Here is a 13483-nt window from a genome sequence, read left to right on the forward strand (position 1 = left end):
TTTTTTTCCCATTGACTGATATACTGTACAACCATATACAATATATGTCATTTCTAATTGCTAAGAGTAATATTGTGTTTCTTTTTGTAATTAAAAAAAGTGTTATTTTTAAAATAAATTGTATTGAGTTAACTTTTATGTTCTGTTATATTTCCAAATGTCCAAATTAGTCACGGTGATTCTACATCTGAATTGCTTGCTGTTTGGGGTTTTAGGCTGGGTTTCTGTATAGCACTTGTTTACATCGGCTGATGTAAAAAGGGCGTTATAAATCAATTTGATTGATTGATTAATGTGCAACTCAAAACATACTGGGATTCTAGTAATAAGATGTATGATTATGGAATACAATTTCTGAAAAATGGTTTGCCTATGTGCCTATGCCACAACTTCGGAATGTAGGATCAAATTTCTCTCACTAGAGGGCAGACATTATGGAAAATAAAACTTTACTGGGCGTTTACTCGTCTCATTTTATGTGCTACGTTCAAATACAAAACGTAGGCTGTTTATTAAATAGGCTGTAGGATATCTTTGCAGCAGCTCTGTGGAAATGGAAGGTAAATTATTTTCGTATTGCATTTGTTTATTTAAATTCAACCTACTAGGCTGCATAATTCCTTCAAAATGTCCGGATAATGTGGTCAACAAATGTAATTTCCAAACAAACGAAAACTAACCCTAAGAAATAACTTGGTTTATTTTTGTCCAATTCTGGAAGCCTACCTTGGCCTATTGCCTAGAACAGTTATGGTTATGTATAGGCTAAAACAGTTAGGGGTCTGTTTTCCACATTGGCATATGGTTTTCCATCCTCTATCCCGCCGAAGTTGTTGCTGAAACTGGGGTTATTGCGGACTCACCCGCCAGTTCACAACCTGCCGGCGACGTGAATGAAGAGAGAGGTTCCCTCTTCGATGTTACATTTCTGGACCACGACTTTCCAGGTGCTGAGACTGAGACCCCGACCCGCAAGACCTACCAGGAGTTCCAGCCCAAAGCACTGGGGGTGTGTGAGTCTATTTTTGCGGAAGGCGAAATCTAAGAAACAACTAAATCCTCATCAATTCCCTACAGAATAAGGCTATTTTTCTAAACTACTGATATTGTATTCCATTGTTAATTGGTTCTCAATTACTTAACTTGATTTAATAACGTTAAAATGCAACCATAAAACTGTTCTTCCTACTACATTTATTCTGTAGGAATCTTAACTTTGTGGATATTTCCTCTCATCATAGGTCTCTCAGATCACTTTGGGTGTGTTTGTGCTCAACTCAGTTTATGTCAGTGTAGCCAACCGATTGGATCAGAGAAATGAAGAAGTAACCAGGGCGATAGGCTCCCTGTCTGTGAGTAGGATACTTCTCTATGCATGTCCTTGGCCGCTTATTAGGTTTATTACTATGGTAAATAAATTCATGCTATTATTGAACAAGTGAAGAAAGTTATGATTTGTTCTTGTTTTTCCTTGCTGTATTTTGCCATGAAATGGGGGATTTTCAGCTAACTGTGCTGTGCTCTCTGTAGGCGATAGTGGCGGGAAGTGTGGCCATAGCAGCACAGAGTCTTCATGTTCCCACAGTGAGTCATCATAGTCGGAACCCAGATCTGTTTGTGCTGTTTTGCCTACTCCTACAGTCAGTTGGCAAGAGAGCACAAACAGATCTGTAACCAGGCTAAATTATCATATTATCTAACTGAGAGTTCATTTATATCTGGAAGACAAAAACATCTATTGTCTTATTTTCCTCGTCCTTTCAGCTGAAGGCGTGTCTGGGGACACAGCTGGCTACCTGCCTTATGGCCATGTTCAACGTGGTCGTAGTAGGAGGAAAGCTGTCTGACACCCACTTAGTGCCAGACTGCTGGCTTTTCACTGATTACAACAACACACATCATCACATCACCTGCGACAAGCTGATGGTGAGTCGCATAGAAATAGTTACAACAGACTATACAGTATACTGTATATAAGGCCTATATAATGTATCTGTCCCGAGATCAACTACTTCAGCTGAATCTCACAGTGACAAGATTTGGGGAAGTTCTGGGGAAACTATTGTCTTGTACAGCTCAGAGACTTAGTAGTTGGTAGCAATCAGAACATCTGTATGTGTCAATCAAAGGTTGTTGATGGAATACATTAATATTAAAACACAATACAAATAGTGCTGAAGATGGTTAGAAAAGTAAACGTAGCAACAGTATGGTAGCGTCATTCACTCATACCTCAAACTCTGTTTCTGTGTCTGCTATCGCCCACACCTACCCAGAATTCAGTGTATCCATTCTATGTCGAGTGGTTCCTCGTGCACGCAACTCTCCTCGGCATTTCTGTCACCCTGACTATCTACAGCTGCAAGCTGCTCCGCTTCTGCTCCCCTGCAGCACCCAGCATGGTAAGAGTTCATTTCAAGAGCATGAGAATTTGAACACATGCCAAATGGTTTGACCAGATGCATGTTCCATACTCACATGCTCTTGAACACTTCACTGAAGCTATTTGATCACATACACAATGTATTTACAGTTTAGCTGCTATGCTTAATCTGAGAATGCTTTCATTGTTGTTTAATCATGTTTTCTTTCTTAAAGCCTGTGGTCACTGCATATACTAGCCCTGCTCAGTGACAAGAGATGAAGTACATAGAAAGGAACCTAAAGCCATCATGAAGAGACACTGATGGGTCTATCTAGCCATGCACTTTTTTCAAATCTATTTGTCACTATGTTTTCTGTCTTGCACAAACACTTGATGTTGATGTTATATGGTTGCCTTTTTTATGATATAGTTTGGTTATTTTGTTGTGCGTTCTGATGATAGAGTATGTCTGTTTAGATCTATATGGTCTCAGGTGCTATTTTAGTGATGGGTTTAAGGAGTGAAACTTTGTGGGTACATCATATTGAAATAAACACTTCCTCAGGGTCAAAAACGTGTGCTTTCCTTGGCTCCAAAACAAAGCATCTATGTTTTATTGGTTGTACATACAATACATAGGTTTTACACACACATTTAAAACTGCGTTATTCATGATTGTTTTTTAGTTAACAGATACAATCTAAAAAGGGTTCAGATGCTGCATTAAAAACATTTTTCACACCAGATCAGCATGATTTTTGTGCATACATTAAATCTTCTGATGGATCAATCAATTGATCAACCCTTTGCTGTTGCAGGAAGTCCATTAAAGAGTAACTTGCTAGTCATTGATCTACTGTATCTTCGCAGTCTTTTCTCTGTACAGTCATGGTGACTCGGTAGCAGTTCAAAGTTCATATTAGGAAGGTTCTGACTGATCACATTCAGATTAGAACTGCAGTTCATCTGTCCAATGGTTCTGTGGAACAGCACAGATGCATTATTACAAGTCATTTAACAGAAGTATCACAGATGCCTTGGACCTTCATCCTAATATGTTTACTGTTAGTTATTGAGGCAATTAATAAGTAAAATACAAAACAATAACAATCATTATTCCTACATTTGAATCGCCACTTACTTGGGATGAGGATGTGTTCTTCTCCAGGTCTCCGTAACAGCCATTCTTGTGGCGAATCAGACTCCCCCACAGTACTGAGTGACGGCAACCGGGACACTCCCCCTCCACAGGAAGGAGATGTGCGGCCTCACCCGTCAGAAAGTGTTTGGCTAAGCAAATCAGGTGGCTGGTCATGTGACATAAGGGATGGAAGCAGGTCATCTTATCTGCAGACTGAAAGGATTAAATTAATCAAGGTCCACATGAGCAGTCAACTAGCTAAATTAGATGTTTCGATGCAGGTTTGGAACAAAACCCTGCGTCTTCAATGCTCTCCAGGACCAGGATTGGTGGCCACTGTACAGCTTTACTATAAAGCGCCATGAGCTTTACCTTAACAGTCCCCTGACAAAGGAGGCATATATCTGCACCCTTCTCCTCTTGTTCCTCTTCCACATCCTTCGGTTTCTGTTTCCTGGCCCTGATGCTGCCGAAGGCCAAAGGGATGTGCAGCGGCGGCTGAAGGCCAGGCTCAAAGTCCATCCTGTACTCCTGCTTGAGCCAGCGGGTGGTGAGGGGCAGGCGGCTCCACGGCATCACCCGCAACATGTTGGACACCACACGCCAGTGGAACTGCAGGCTGGATTCCTTCTTTGAGCGCCGGGTGACGTGGGACAGGCGTCGAGAGGAGTGGGGATTCTGCCATGCCCATTCAAACTGTTGATGAAAGGAAGGAGAAGACAGAGGTTAGGTCTTGAAACGTCAATCTGGTGGGGAAGTGACACGTATGGGGTGGGGTGTAACTAAGGTTGTTGAATTGAAAGTTACACAGAACCCAAACCGGCTGCGCGCGTGTGCCATCATGCATAAATGTATTTTGTCACCCCACACCAAACGTGATCACGACACGCAGGTTAAAATATCAAAACAAACTCTGAACCAATTATATTATTTTGGGGACAGGTCGAAAAGCATTAAACATTTATGGCAATTTAGCTAGTAGCTTGCACTTGCTAACTAATTTGTCCTGGGATATAAACAGAGTTGTTATTTTACCTGAAATACACAAGGTCCTCTACTTCGCCAATTAATCCACACATAAAACGGTAAACCGAATCGTTTCTAGTCATCTCTCTTCCTTCCAGGCCTTTTCTTCTCTTGACTTTATACTATGATTTGCAACTTTCATAAATTAGGTTCATTACCGCCACTGACCTTGTTTGTCTTTCAGTCACCCACGTGGGTATAACCAATGAGGAGATGGCACATGGGTACCTGATTCTGTAACACTTTGAACACACCGACTCTGTTTTGCATCACTACTGCATAACATTTTGTGCAGCTAAGTAACTATACTGATGCAGGTATCTTTTGCAGATGGTCGCATGCGGCTGGACACATGGAGGAGAATCATTTTCGCAGTTTCCTCAAAACAGTGTATTTTTGACACAACTGCTGACAGCTACAGGGACATAAACACAAAGAACGCTGCTTGGAGACAAGTGTTCACGAGAGTAGGACTTCCAGGTCAGTTTAGTAGTGAGCAGTGTTAGATGTGTCAATTTTTTTTGTTTTACCTTTATTTAACTAGGCAAGTCAGTTAAGAACATATTCTTATTTTCAATGACGTTCTAGGAACAGTGGGTTAACTGCCTTGTTCAGGGGCATAACGACAGATTTTTAACATTAGCTAGCTAGCTAACCTAGCTTGCTAACCTAGCCAATGAGGTGTGTGTGTGAAAGAAATAGTCATATAAATTATGATAGTTACTATCCCTGATAACTTTCCCAAATAATCATGTTTGACTGAGTTTGAATGTCAGATAAATAGTAATAGAAATGGTAGATAGTACTGTACCACTAATAATTTGGTCAGATAACCATGTGTGTGTCTGTGTGTACAGTAGGTGACATGTCCATGATAGCTATCTAATAACTATAATTATGCTAGGTAATGGTTTGGCTTATCATGTTCATGTCTATCTTAAGAAGACTGTAGGAGGAAGTGGAGAGGACTATGGGACAGGTATCAGAGAGAGAGAAGGGCAGAGAAAGAGAAGAAGAGGTCTGGGTCAGCAGCTTCAGGCCAGCAGCCTTGGCGCTTCTGCCACATTCTTTCTTTTCTGGATCCATTTATTGTGCCTAGGGCAACGAGTGACAATTTTACAGCCAGACCCTCTACTACGTCATCCACAAGTGTTGTCGCCACCGGAGCATCAAGACCCTCAATGTCATCTACAAGGGCGACCATCGCCAGATCCACTCAACTAATTTCAGCAGAGGCTCCTCCAAGCCGTCGAGAGGGATGCAGCCCAACCTGATGCTCACAGGAAGGAGGATGAAGAGACCCTCTTTGCCATGAGCCTGGTGCCAACACCGAAGAGGCTGCCAGCAAAGAAAAGCAGCTGCTTTTCAAAGTCGAGTTCAATGATCCGTTTCTTTTTCCTCCACATCACAAGTAGTGTCATAAGTGTTGCGACAGTAAAGTAGGTCATTTTTACAGTATACTCATGTAGGCTAATTGGTATTTCAGATCAAAGTATTAATATGAGAAAAATGTATAGCTGTTGTTTCTGGGTTAGAAAATATCCTAAAACAACAGTTTGCTGTCTAAATATTTGCCTGTCATATTAATCTTTTGATCTGAAATACAAATTCCATGAGTAAACAGCAAGTATTACCAACTTTACCACACTGTTCCAATATTTACACCACTAACTACACTATACAAGCAGTATTTAGTTAACATAAATCTCACCTCTTATGGTGTTATATTATGTTAAGCTTGTATGTGTTGTTTTTCTCTTCCCTTCCATAAATGGAGTCAATTTAGCCGACCAGCTCACAGGAAGGACAGGAAGAGGAGTTGTCTGGTTGTTGTTTTGACCTCCCTCATTGTACCTTTCTTTTCACACACGCCAGTTCCGTTTAAATTCAGTCAATTCATAAAGTAATTTGTTTATAAAGTGTTAGGATAGCATTCATTATTAGTTATTATTATCTATTATTAGATTTCTGAATTGACAGAATTCAAACTCATATACTGGAGAATTCACAGATGCTCTTTCTTGTTGGTCTCTTACAAGACTAAAGGTGAATATATTTATTTCATTTAAAACCACTTGAAAACCAGGGTGTTGAAACTTTTTGTGAAGTTAAGTTCCATCGACTGGTCCATGAAATCCAGGGGCCATTTGTTTGTTTAGCTGTGTTATGGCTAAATATTATTTTCTTTTTTTCAGAGACAGACACACACACACACACCTCTCCTCCAGTCCTCTCTGTACCTCAGATCTCCAGTGCCCTGCCCTCTCTCTCTTTATGGCCATGTCTGAAGTTCCCCTACTATGTCTAGGCTTTATGAGTAGTGCCTGTATCTGTCTGCAGTTGTGCCAAAAATACATGCTCTTGTTGTTCTCTTACAGATTACAGGCTATACATTCATTTATTTTTCATTTTTACATGCACATACACACCTCTTTCAATAGTTACAAAAACAACATACATACCTGTGATGTTATTTCCTGTACTTGAATACTTATTAAATTATGTTTTCATAGTCAGTTGTTTCAGTTGTTTATTAATATCTCATTTAGACTTAATCTGCTTATTTCTTCCCTACACATTTGCCGATCAAAAAAACAAAAAAAAAAACACATTATCTTCCTAATTAGTTTTTTTCCCACCTGTATTTTGTCAGACCAGTGAACATGGTTGTAAACTGTAATATTTGTATGGACCCTAGGTTACCCTTTCCCTTTGTTATCATGTCGTATAACCTTAATTAGTGCTCCCGCTCACCTGATGTACCATGCCAGGTGTGTATAATACTGCCGTTAATGGGAGAGGGAAGGGGTTAAGGTGTGCTCTTTACTCCCAAATTTCACTTAAATATAACTTCCAAATGAAGAGAGGATATTATACATAAAATAATATAGGGGAAAAATGCAATTTTATGGACAGCTGTTTCACTCCACGGCATACTGCCATGGAACTTCACCTGCTGGCGATGAGAAGTAGGTGGTCAGTTTCTCCCTCACCTGGAGTGCCTGTCTGGGGGTGTTGTTGGCACCTGCCCTGGTGACATCAGGTAGGTAACCATTTGGCGTGCACATCTTCATCCAGAGCGGCTCCTGGAAAAGACCTCCGCAGGTAGTTGTGGAGAACACATGTGGCCTTCACACAGGCATCAACATTTGAGGGACTGAGACCAAGCACTCTCCGATACATTCTCCACCGGGCTGCCAGAATCACAAAGGCACATTCAACAACTAACCTTGCCCTGGACAGTCGTATGTTAAAGATCCTTACAGGCTTTGGCAATGGCAGCTGGTGTCCAAAGGGAAGGCTTCGTCGCTGACGAAGACGTGGGGAACAGGTCCCAGGTCTTCTGCCCCAGGGAGTGATGCAGGTGGTGGAATCTCCAGGGTGCCATCCTGAAATGCCTGGCCGAAGGCAGAGTCCCGGAGGGTCCCGTCATCACTTCCTTTGCCGTAAGCACCAACATTGACAACACGGAAACCGGAGATGGCATCTACTACAGCCAAGAGTACAACTGAATATGTACCCTTGCAGTTGTAGAATTGTGAACCTGAGCACGGTGGAGCCTGGATTACCACATGTTTCCCGGCAATGGAGTCAAGACAGTTGGGGAAATAGCACCTCTCCAGGAACTCGGCAGCGATACCCCTCAAATCTTCCTCCTTGGGGAGAGACATGTATTCACCAACCAGACAGTCCCAAATGGCTTGTGCCACAGAGGGGACAATGCCTGCCACCGTGGACCGTCCAACTCGGAAGCTGAATCTGATGGTCCTGTAGGAGTCCCGTCGCCAAGAATCTAAAATATAATTCAAAATAATTATCAACAGTGTGTGTAACTTGAATTCCACCCACATATTTTATCTACTCATACTGAGTACTGTTACTCATTACTGTATATTATGCTCTACTAATTATATTGTAATACTCATCAACCATCATTAACAATGCCTTGAAACAGTACAATTCAGTCTATGACTATATCAATAAACTGTAGCCCAGGCCAACTCTACTCTTAGAAAGAATGGTACCATCTACTTAAAAGGGTTCTCCGGGTGTCCCCATAGGAGAACCCTTTTTGGTTCCATGTATAACCTTTTTCCCTAAGGGTTATACCAGGAACCAAAAAGTGTTAACCTATGGGGAAAGCAGAAGGACACTTTCAGAACCCTTTTCTTTAAGAGTGAATGCGAGTCCAATAAGAACGTAATGAATGACTAACTGTCTTGAACCAATGGGTCCTGGAGAAGACTAGCCTACCTTCATCAGAGCAGAAGGCACCCCAACTTTCTTTTCATTTGGTAACATTGCATAATTAAAAAAGGATTATAAACCAACTTTGGGAAAAGTTATAGTCCTAATGGACATTCTGTAAAAATACATCTGATGTCAAATAGGGACTATTAACTAGAGAGCCCTTTAGCTTGCACATAAAAGCAATATATCAAATATCAATCAATTATGCTATCAAAGGCTTTAAAAATGTACTAGAATTTAGCTTACCGGAGACAAATTGCCAGGCGTTCATCTGGGCTGATGGACTCCCGGTAGTTGGTATCCATTCGAGCGATCCTGGCTCCGACCATCTGGAGCAGGTGATCGAACTGGCTTCGGTCCAGACGAAAGTAACTTCGGAATTCCTCTTCCAAACAGTCGAAGCTCTTGAATGAGACGGTGGTACTCCCCTACTTGCTTTCGGGACTTTAACCATCTCTGGACCCACACAGAACGGCGCTTTCAGCGGGGCTGGTCCCGGTCCAACAGCACGATCAAGACCACCTTCCTCAATGTTGGTCTCATTGTTGAAAGAGCCTACTCTGCTATCTTGACTATTTATTATTGCATTTCGCTCCAAAACTGCATTTTGGAGGGAAATTATACGATAGGCTCTCTCTCACAATTAATTTGTGGATGTCATCGAATAAATAATATACTTGGCAAATACATTTATTTAAAAAAATAAAGAAATTCTACAGCCAAACTGTTTTAATTATGTTATCCCACTTTTTTTTTTACTTGATATGTGTGCAATAAAAATTCAACATTCACATTTTGCTACTTTCTGTCAATTCAATGCATACAATTTGATGCATACGTTCGAAAAATCCAATATGCACCACACAGAACGCACTGAAACTGCCTCTGCAACACAATGCTGCAAGGCAAGCGCTGAGTTCCAGTGGAAATGAATGTACTTCTGGTGTATCAAAGCGTAAACTAATGAGGAGATGGGAGAGGCAGGACTTGCAGCGCGATCTGCGTCAGAAATAGGAATGACTTCTATGTTAGCCCTTAGCAACGCAGATGCTCGTTGGCACTTTCATTGAATAACATCGATTTCTAAATATCGCGACGCGAGCGGTGTGATCAGCCTATTAGGCTAAAGATAAGCAGTTCCTACTGACTTACCCTCAAAGCAGCTATGTCAGAGGGGAAGCCATGAATGATGAGAACCATCTCCCTGGAGACGGCACAAAGACAAAATCTACATGATTGCACAAGGTCTCTCAAAGACTGTAGAAATGGCAACATATTATTTTACATTAGTTCTGTTAGTTACCAAGGTCCCCTTCCACTGGTCCTCTTGGCTCCACCTCGGTGTCGCCCGGCGTTGTGCTGTCCTATACGACGCTCTGGATTCACAGTGAAACCAATGTAGATACGACCCTTGAATTTGGGATTGGTGCAATACAGCATGTACACCCCGAATAAACTCTCTACCTCCAAGACCATAGTAGATGTACATGAAATGATCAAGTCACCAAAATAAAATCCAGATGTAGAGTTATGTGTCAATAATAAGCAAGTTAGTGTCAGCTAACAGTTAGCTAGCTAGTCTGACTTCTACCTGGTTACAAAAGGAACTTAAACCTGATGTGAGTAGTATGATAATATATAGTTTTACTCCAGCATTATTAAAAACATATGCACATTAATTTCCCCCTAACCGATACTACGTGAGAAAAATGTACGGTAAACAAAAGAGGAAGAAGCGAAGCGAGAGCATTTACTCCACCCAAAATCTGTCCATGTGAGGTAAACCCATTTTGTATTTAGATCTATGATAGTGTCGAATTACTTGAGGCTTATTTGACTAATAACGTTTAATGTTCATGCTGTTACAGACGTACTACTTACTATAAGTGGATGCACGTGGCATTACTGCAACTTTGAGAAAAACGACGTATTGGTGTGTCAAGCGTATCTGCCCTCTCATTGGCTAGAATGGTCCCACCTGATCTCGCCTGCCTTCCATCTTGGAGGACATGTATTTCCATTGTTAGAGCGGTCACTCGACTATCTTCTCAGTATAATAGATAATCTTTGTTGTAACAAAACGTTTTCTGTTTTCAAATTAATAGAGGTTCAAGCTAATGCCTGACATAACATAGTTCAAAGCACACATTCTACTAACATTTTATACATATCAAAATGTGCATTTACGAGAAAAATCCCACAATTGTGTATCTTTGATCACGTGAGAAGGTATATTTACAAACTATTTATTCATGCAAGAAATGAAACAAGATCGTAAAATAAGGACCCCCACATGTCCCAATTGATTGGTCACTCCGAGATGGTCCAATTCTAGCGCTCATTGGTGTAAAAATATTCTTCCCGCCCTATTTGGTAGCTGTTTGGTTAGAAGTTCTGACTCCATAGTTGCGATTGGATACTTTCACATTTCCTGAGTATCTAATTCCGCCTCTCAATACATACATGGTAGTGGACCTTCCCTTTCGCTTCGTCATCTTGTTTAACAAAATAACCTACCGTAACGTTTTGGATCATAAAGCGACACCAAAAGTATGTCTGTTACAACAGATCACATCCGTGACAAACTAATCAAGGAGATCGGAGCGGTGCATGTGGTATGTATCCCTATTCCGCAATGAATGAACATGGATGTTGCGCATCATAGGCTGCGTTTACACAGGGAGTTCAATTCTGATATTATTTGGACTAATTGGTCTTTTGACTAATCAGATCACCTCTGAAAATCTGATGTGAAAAGATCTGGGTGTTATACTTGATAAACAACTTTGATAAACAACCAGAAATAAATATAGATTTTCTGCTTAATTAAGAAACTTAGACATGTGGTTTTGGTTGTTGGACCATTAGAACATGCACTTTTCAAGCTTATATTTCCAAGAATAAAAAGTTATTTTAGAATATTTTGGCAAGTTAGCAGGCTAACTCATTGATCCTGCTTTGTAGTATACCCCTATGCCACGGGTGGGCAAACTTATTTTAATGGGGGACCAATTGTTTGTTAAATTCAATGTGCGTGGGCCTCCTGAGTGGCGCAGTGGTCTAAGGCGTCACTACAGACCCAGGTTCGATCCCAGGCTGTCTCACAGCTGGCCGTGACTGGGAGACCCATGAGGCGTCGTCTGGGTTAGGAGAGGGTTTGGCACGCTGACGTGGTCGCCAGATGTACGGTGTTTCCTCTGACACATTGGTGCTGTTTCCTGGGTTAAGCAGGCATTGTGTCAAGAAGCAGTGCGGCTTGGTTGGGTCGTGTTTTGCAGGACGCACGGCTCTCGACCTTCGCCTCTCCCGGGTCCGTAAGGGAATTGCAGCAATGGGACAAGACTGTAGCTCAATTGGATACCACAAAATTTGGGAGAAAAAAGGTGTTAAAAAAAATCGAAAATTGCCTTATGCTGTGATTGATTGGTGAAAAAACAATTAGTGATACAGAATTGGGCTGATTTTGGTCATTTTGTATTTGTACATTTACACTCCTACTGGAGAGCTACTGGGTGTACAGGCTTTTGTTCTAGCTCTGCTCTTACCCAATTCTACTATCAATTGCTCATGATCAGAATCTTAGTTGAGTCTTGTGTGTTAGTACAGGACTGGAGCAAAACCATTCACACGTTGCCACTCCTGAGCTATGGTGTGACACACCCCACCAATGCCCTGTTCTACCGGTTTTATTTTCACAGGAAGTTGAAGACACATCCCCTAACAGATGTGCTGCCAGCTTCAATGTTCTAATAGTGTCTCCCCAGTTTGAGGGGAAACCACTGCTGGCGAGACACAGGTAGGCACAGTGAGCAGGTAGAGCTGATATGTGTTATGAGCTAACTTTGAATGGATATGTGGAGTAGACTGTAGTTGACTCTTGTTTCTGATTTTTGGTTTTTCAGGATGGTGAACACCTGCTTGGCTGAAGAGCTAAAAGAGATCCATGCCTTTGAACAGAAGACGCTGACACCAGAACAGTGGGAGAAACAGAAAGCACAGTGATGAAGACACACACTGACCATATTTACTTGACAACTTATTATGTGTAAATAAGCAACACTTGCTCACACAATGTTGACTTTCTGGCCTAACATATATTTCATTTCAGTCAATGATGACTGAAATTAAGTATTAAACATGATGACAAAACAATCCTGGTCCGAATTCCTTAATGATTGAATGAGTGTACTGAAACTTCACTTTCAGTTTTTGTTGTGGAGGTATGTGATTATTACTGACATTATACCAAATTGTTATTAGGAATGGAACAACGCATAACACGGAACAGGCAGAAAAACTAAAATGAAATCTTATCACTTAAATAAACCATTACTGCTTTTGTTCGGTCATAACAATGAATGACTTGACTCAAGGAAATGGCTTTTCAGATTGGAAAGCCCCAAATAAAGTTATTTATGTGAGATCAAGTGTGTAAATTAATAAAATGGGCTGGTACAGCTTTGAGAATTGATTATATGACTCGTCTGTTGTACAAAGCTCTCTTTCCAAGGACTAGATAGTGTGCATGTGCACTGATGTCTATTGAAGCTTCAGATAAAGCTAGACGCCACACAACCGTCAGAGAGCTGGAGATTTCACAATCCAGCTCTGAAGCTTTTATAGTTGTGGTTGGTTATCAAGTAGTCCAATTCTGAAGAGACTTCAATTATTGGGGCGGCAGGGTAGTGGTTAGAGCGTTG

At 41.2% G+C, this 13483-nt stretch overlaps 3 protein-coding genes across 4 annotated transcripts; 2 read left to right on the forward strand and 1 right to left on the reverse strand.

Moving 5' to 3' along the window:
- The first annotated feature begins 427 nt into the window (after positions 1-427).
- LOC139416212 (uncharacterized) lies at positions 428-2939 on the forward strand. Its single transcript, XM_071164616.1, has 7 exons — positions 428-560; positions 831-1009; positions 1242-1352; positions 1531-1584; positions 1765-1926; positions 2277-2402; positions 2599-2939. Exons 1-7 carry the CDS (start codon positions 554-556, stop codon positions 2632-2634), a joined length of 675 nt encoding a protein of 224 aa, XP_071020717.1. The 5' UTR covers positions 428-553; the 3' UTR covers positions 2635-2939.
- Positions 2935-10722, reverse strand: LOC139416211 (SLX1 homolog B, structure-specific endonuclease subunit). 2 transcript variants are annotated; one of them, XM_071164614.1, is made up of 5 exons: positions 10087-10722; positions 9936-9987; positions 3879-4202; positions 3507-3719; positions 2935-3344 (listed from the first exon to the last, which is right to left on the reverse strand). In XM_071164614.1, the coding sequence occupies exons 1-5, from the start codon at positions 10257-10259 to the stop codon at positions 3315-3317; spliced, it is 792 nt and encodes a 263-aa protein (XP_071020715.1). In that variant the 5' UTR covers positions 10260-10722; the 3' UTR covers positions 2935-3314. The 2 variants fall into 2 exon arrangements, with proteins under 2 accessions (XP_071020715.1, XP_071020716.1); XM_071164615.1 differs by lacking the exons at positions 9936-9987; positions 10087-10722 and adding an exon at positions 7526-7753 and having other exon boundaries at positions 2942-3344.
- A 508-nt stretch (positions 10723-11230) lies between these two features.
- On the forward strand, positions 11231-13254 carry LOC139417206 (bolA-like protein 2). Its single transcript, XM_071166452.1, has 3 exons — positions 11231-11398; positions 12482-12579; positions 12686-13254. Exons 1-3 carry the CDS (start codon positions 11336-11338, stop codon positions 12783-12785), a joined length of 261 nt encoding a protein of 86 aa, XP_071022553.1. The 5' UTR covers positions 11231-11335; the 3' UTR covers positions 12786-13254.
- Positions 13255-13483: the final 229 nt, after the last annotated feature.

Source organism: Oncorhynchus clarkii, chromosome 9 (genome assembly GCF_045791955.1).
Source record: "Oncorhynchus clarkii lewisi isolate Uvic-CL-2024 chromosome 9, UVic_Ocla_1.0, whole genome shotgun sequence".
Classification (NCBI taxonomy): domain Eukaryota; kingdom Metazoa; phylum Chordata; class Actinopteri; order Salmoniformes; family Salmonidae; genus Oncorhynchus; species Oncorhynchus clarkii.

Bases quoted from the DNA above. Each gene is read 5' to 3' on its own strand.
- LOC139417206 (XM_071166452.1), top strand. From the start codon at position 11,336: ATGTCTGTTACAACAGATCACATCCGTGACAAACTAATCAAGGAGATC. The intron at 11,399-12,481 runs GTATGTATCCCT...TTATTTTCACAG, and splicing joins AGATCGGAGCGGTGCATGTG to GAAGTTGAAGACACATCCCC. The intron at 12,580-12,685 runs GTAGGCACAGTG...TTGGTTTTTCAG, and splicing joins CCACTGCTGGCGAGACACAG to GATGGTGAACACCTGCTTGG.
- LOC139416212 (XM_071164616.1), top strand. The intron at 1,353-1,530 runs GTGAGTAGGATA...TGCTCTCTGTAG, and splicing joins GGGCGATAGGCTCCCTGTCT to GCGATAGTGGCGGGAAGTGT. The intron at 1,585-1,764 runs GTGAGTCATCAT...TCGTCCTTTCAG, and splicing joins AGAGTCTTCATGTTCCCACA to CTGAAGGCGTGTCTGGGGAC.
- LOC139416211 (XM_071164614.1), bottom strand. From the start codon at position 10,259: ATGGTCTTGGAGGTAGAGAGTTTATTCGGGGTGTACATGCTGTATTGC. The intron at 9,988-10,086 runs GTAACTAACAGA...TGCCGTCTCCAG, and splicing joins ACCAGTGGAAGGGGACCTTG to GGAGATGGTTCTCATCATTC. The intron at 4,203-9,935 runs GTAAGTCAGTAG...TTTCATCAACAG, and splicing joins CTGACATAGCTGCTTTGAGG to TTTGAATGGGCATGGCAGAA.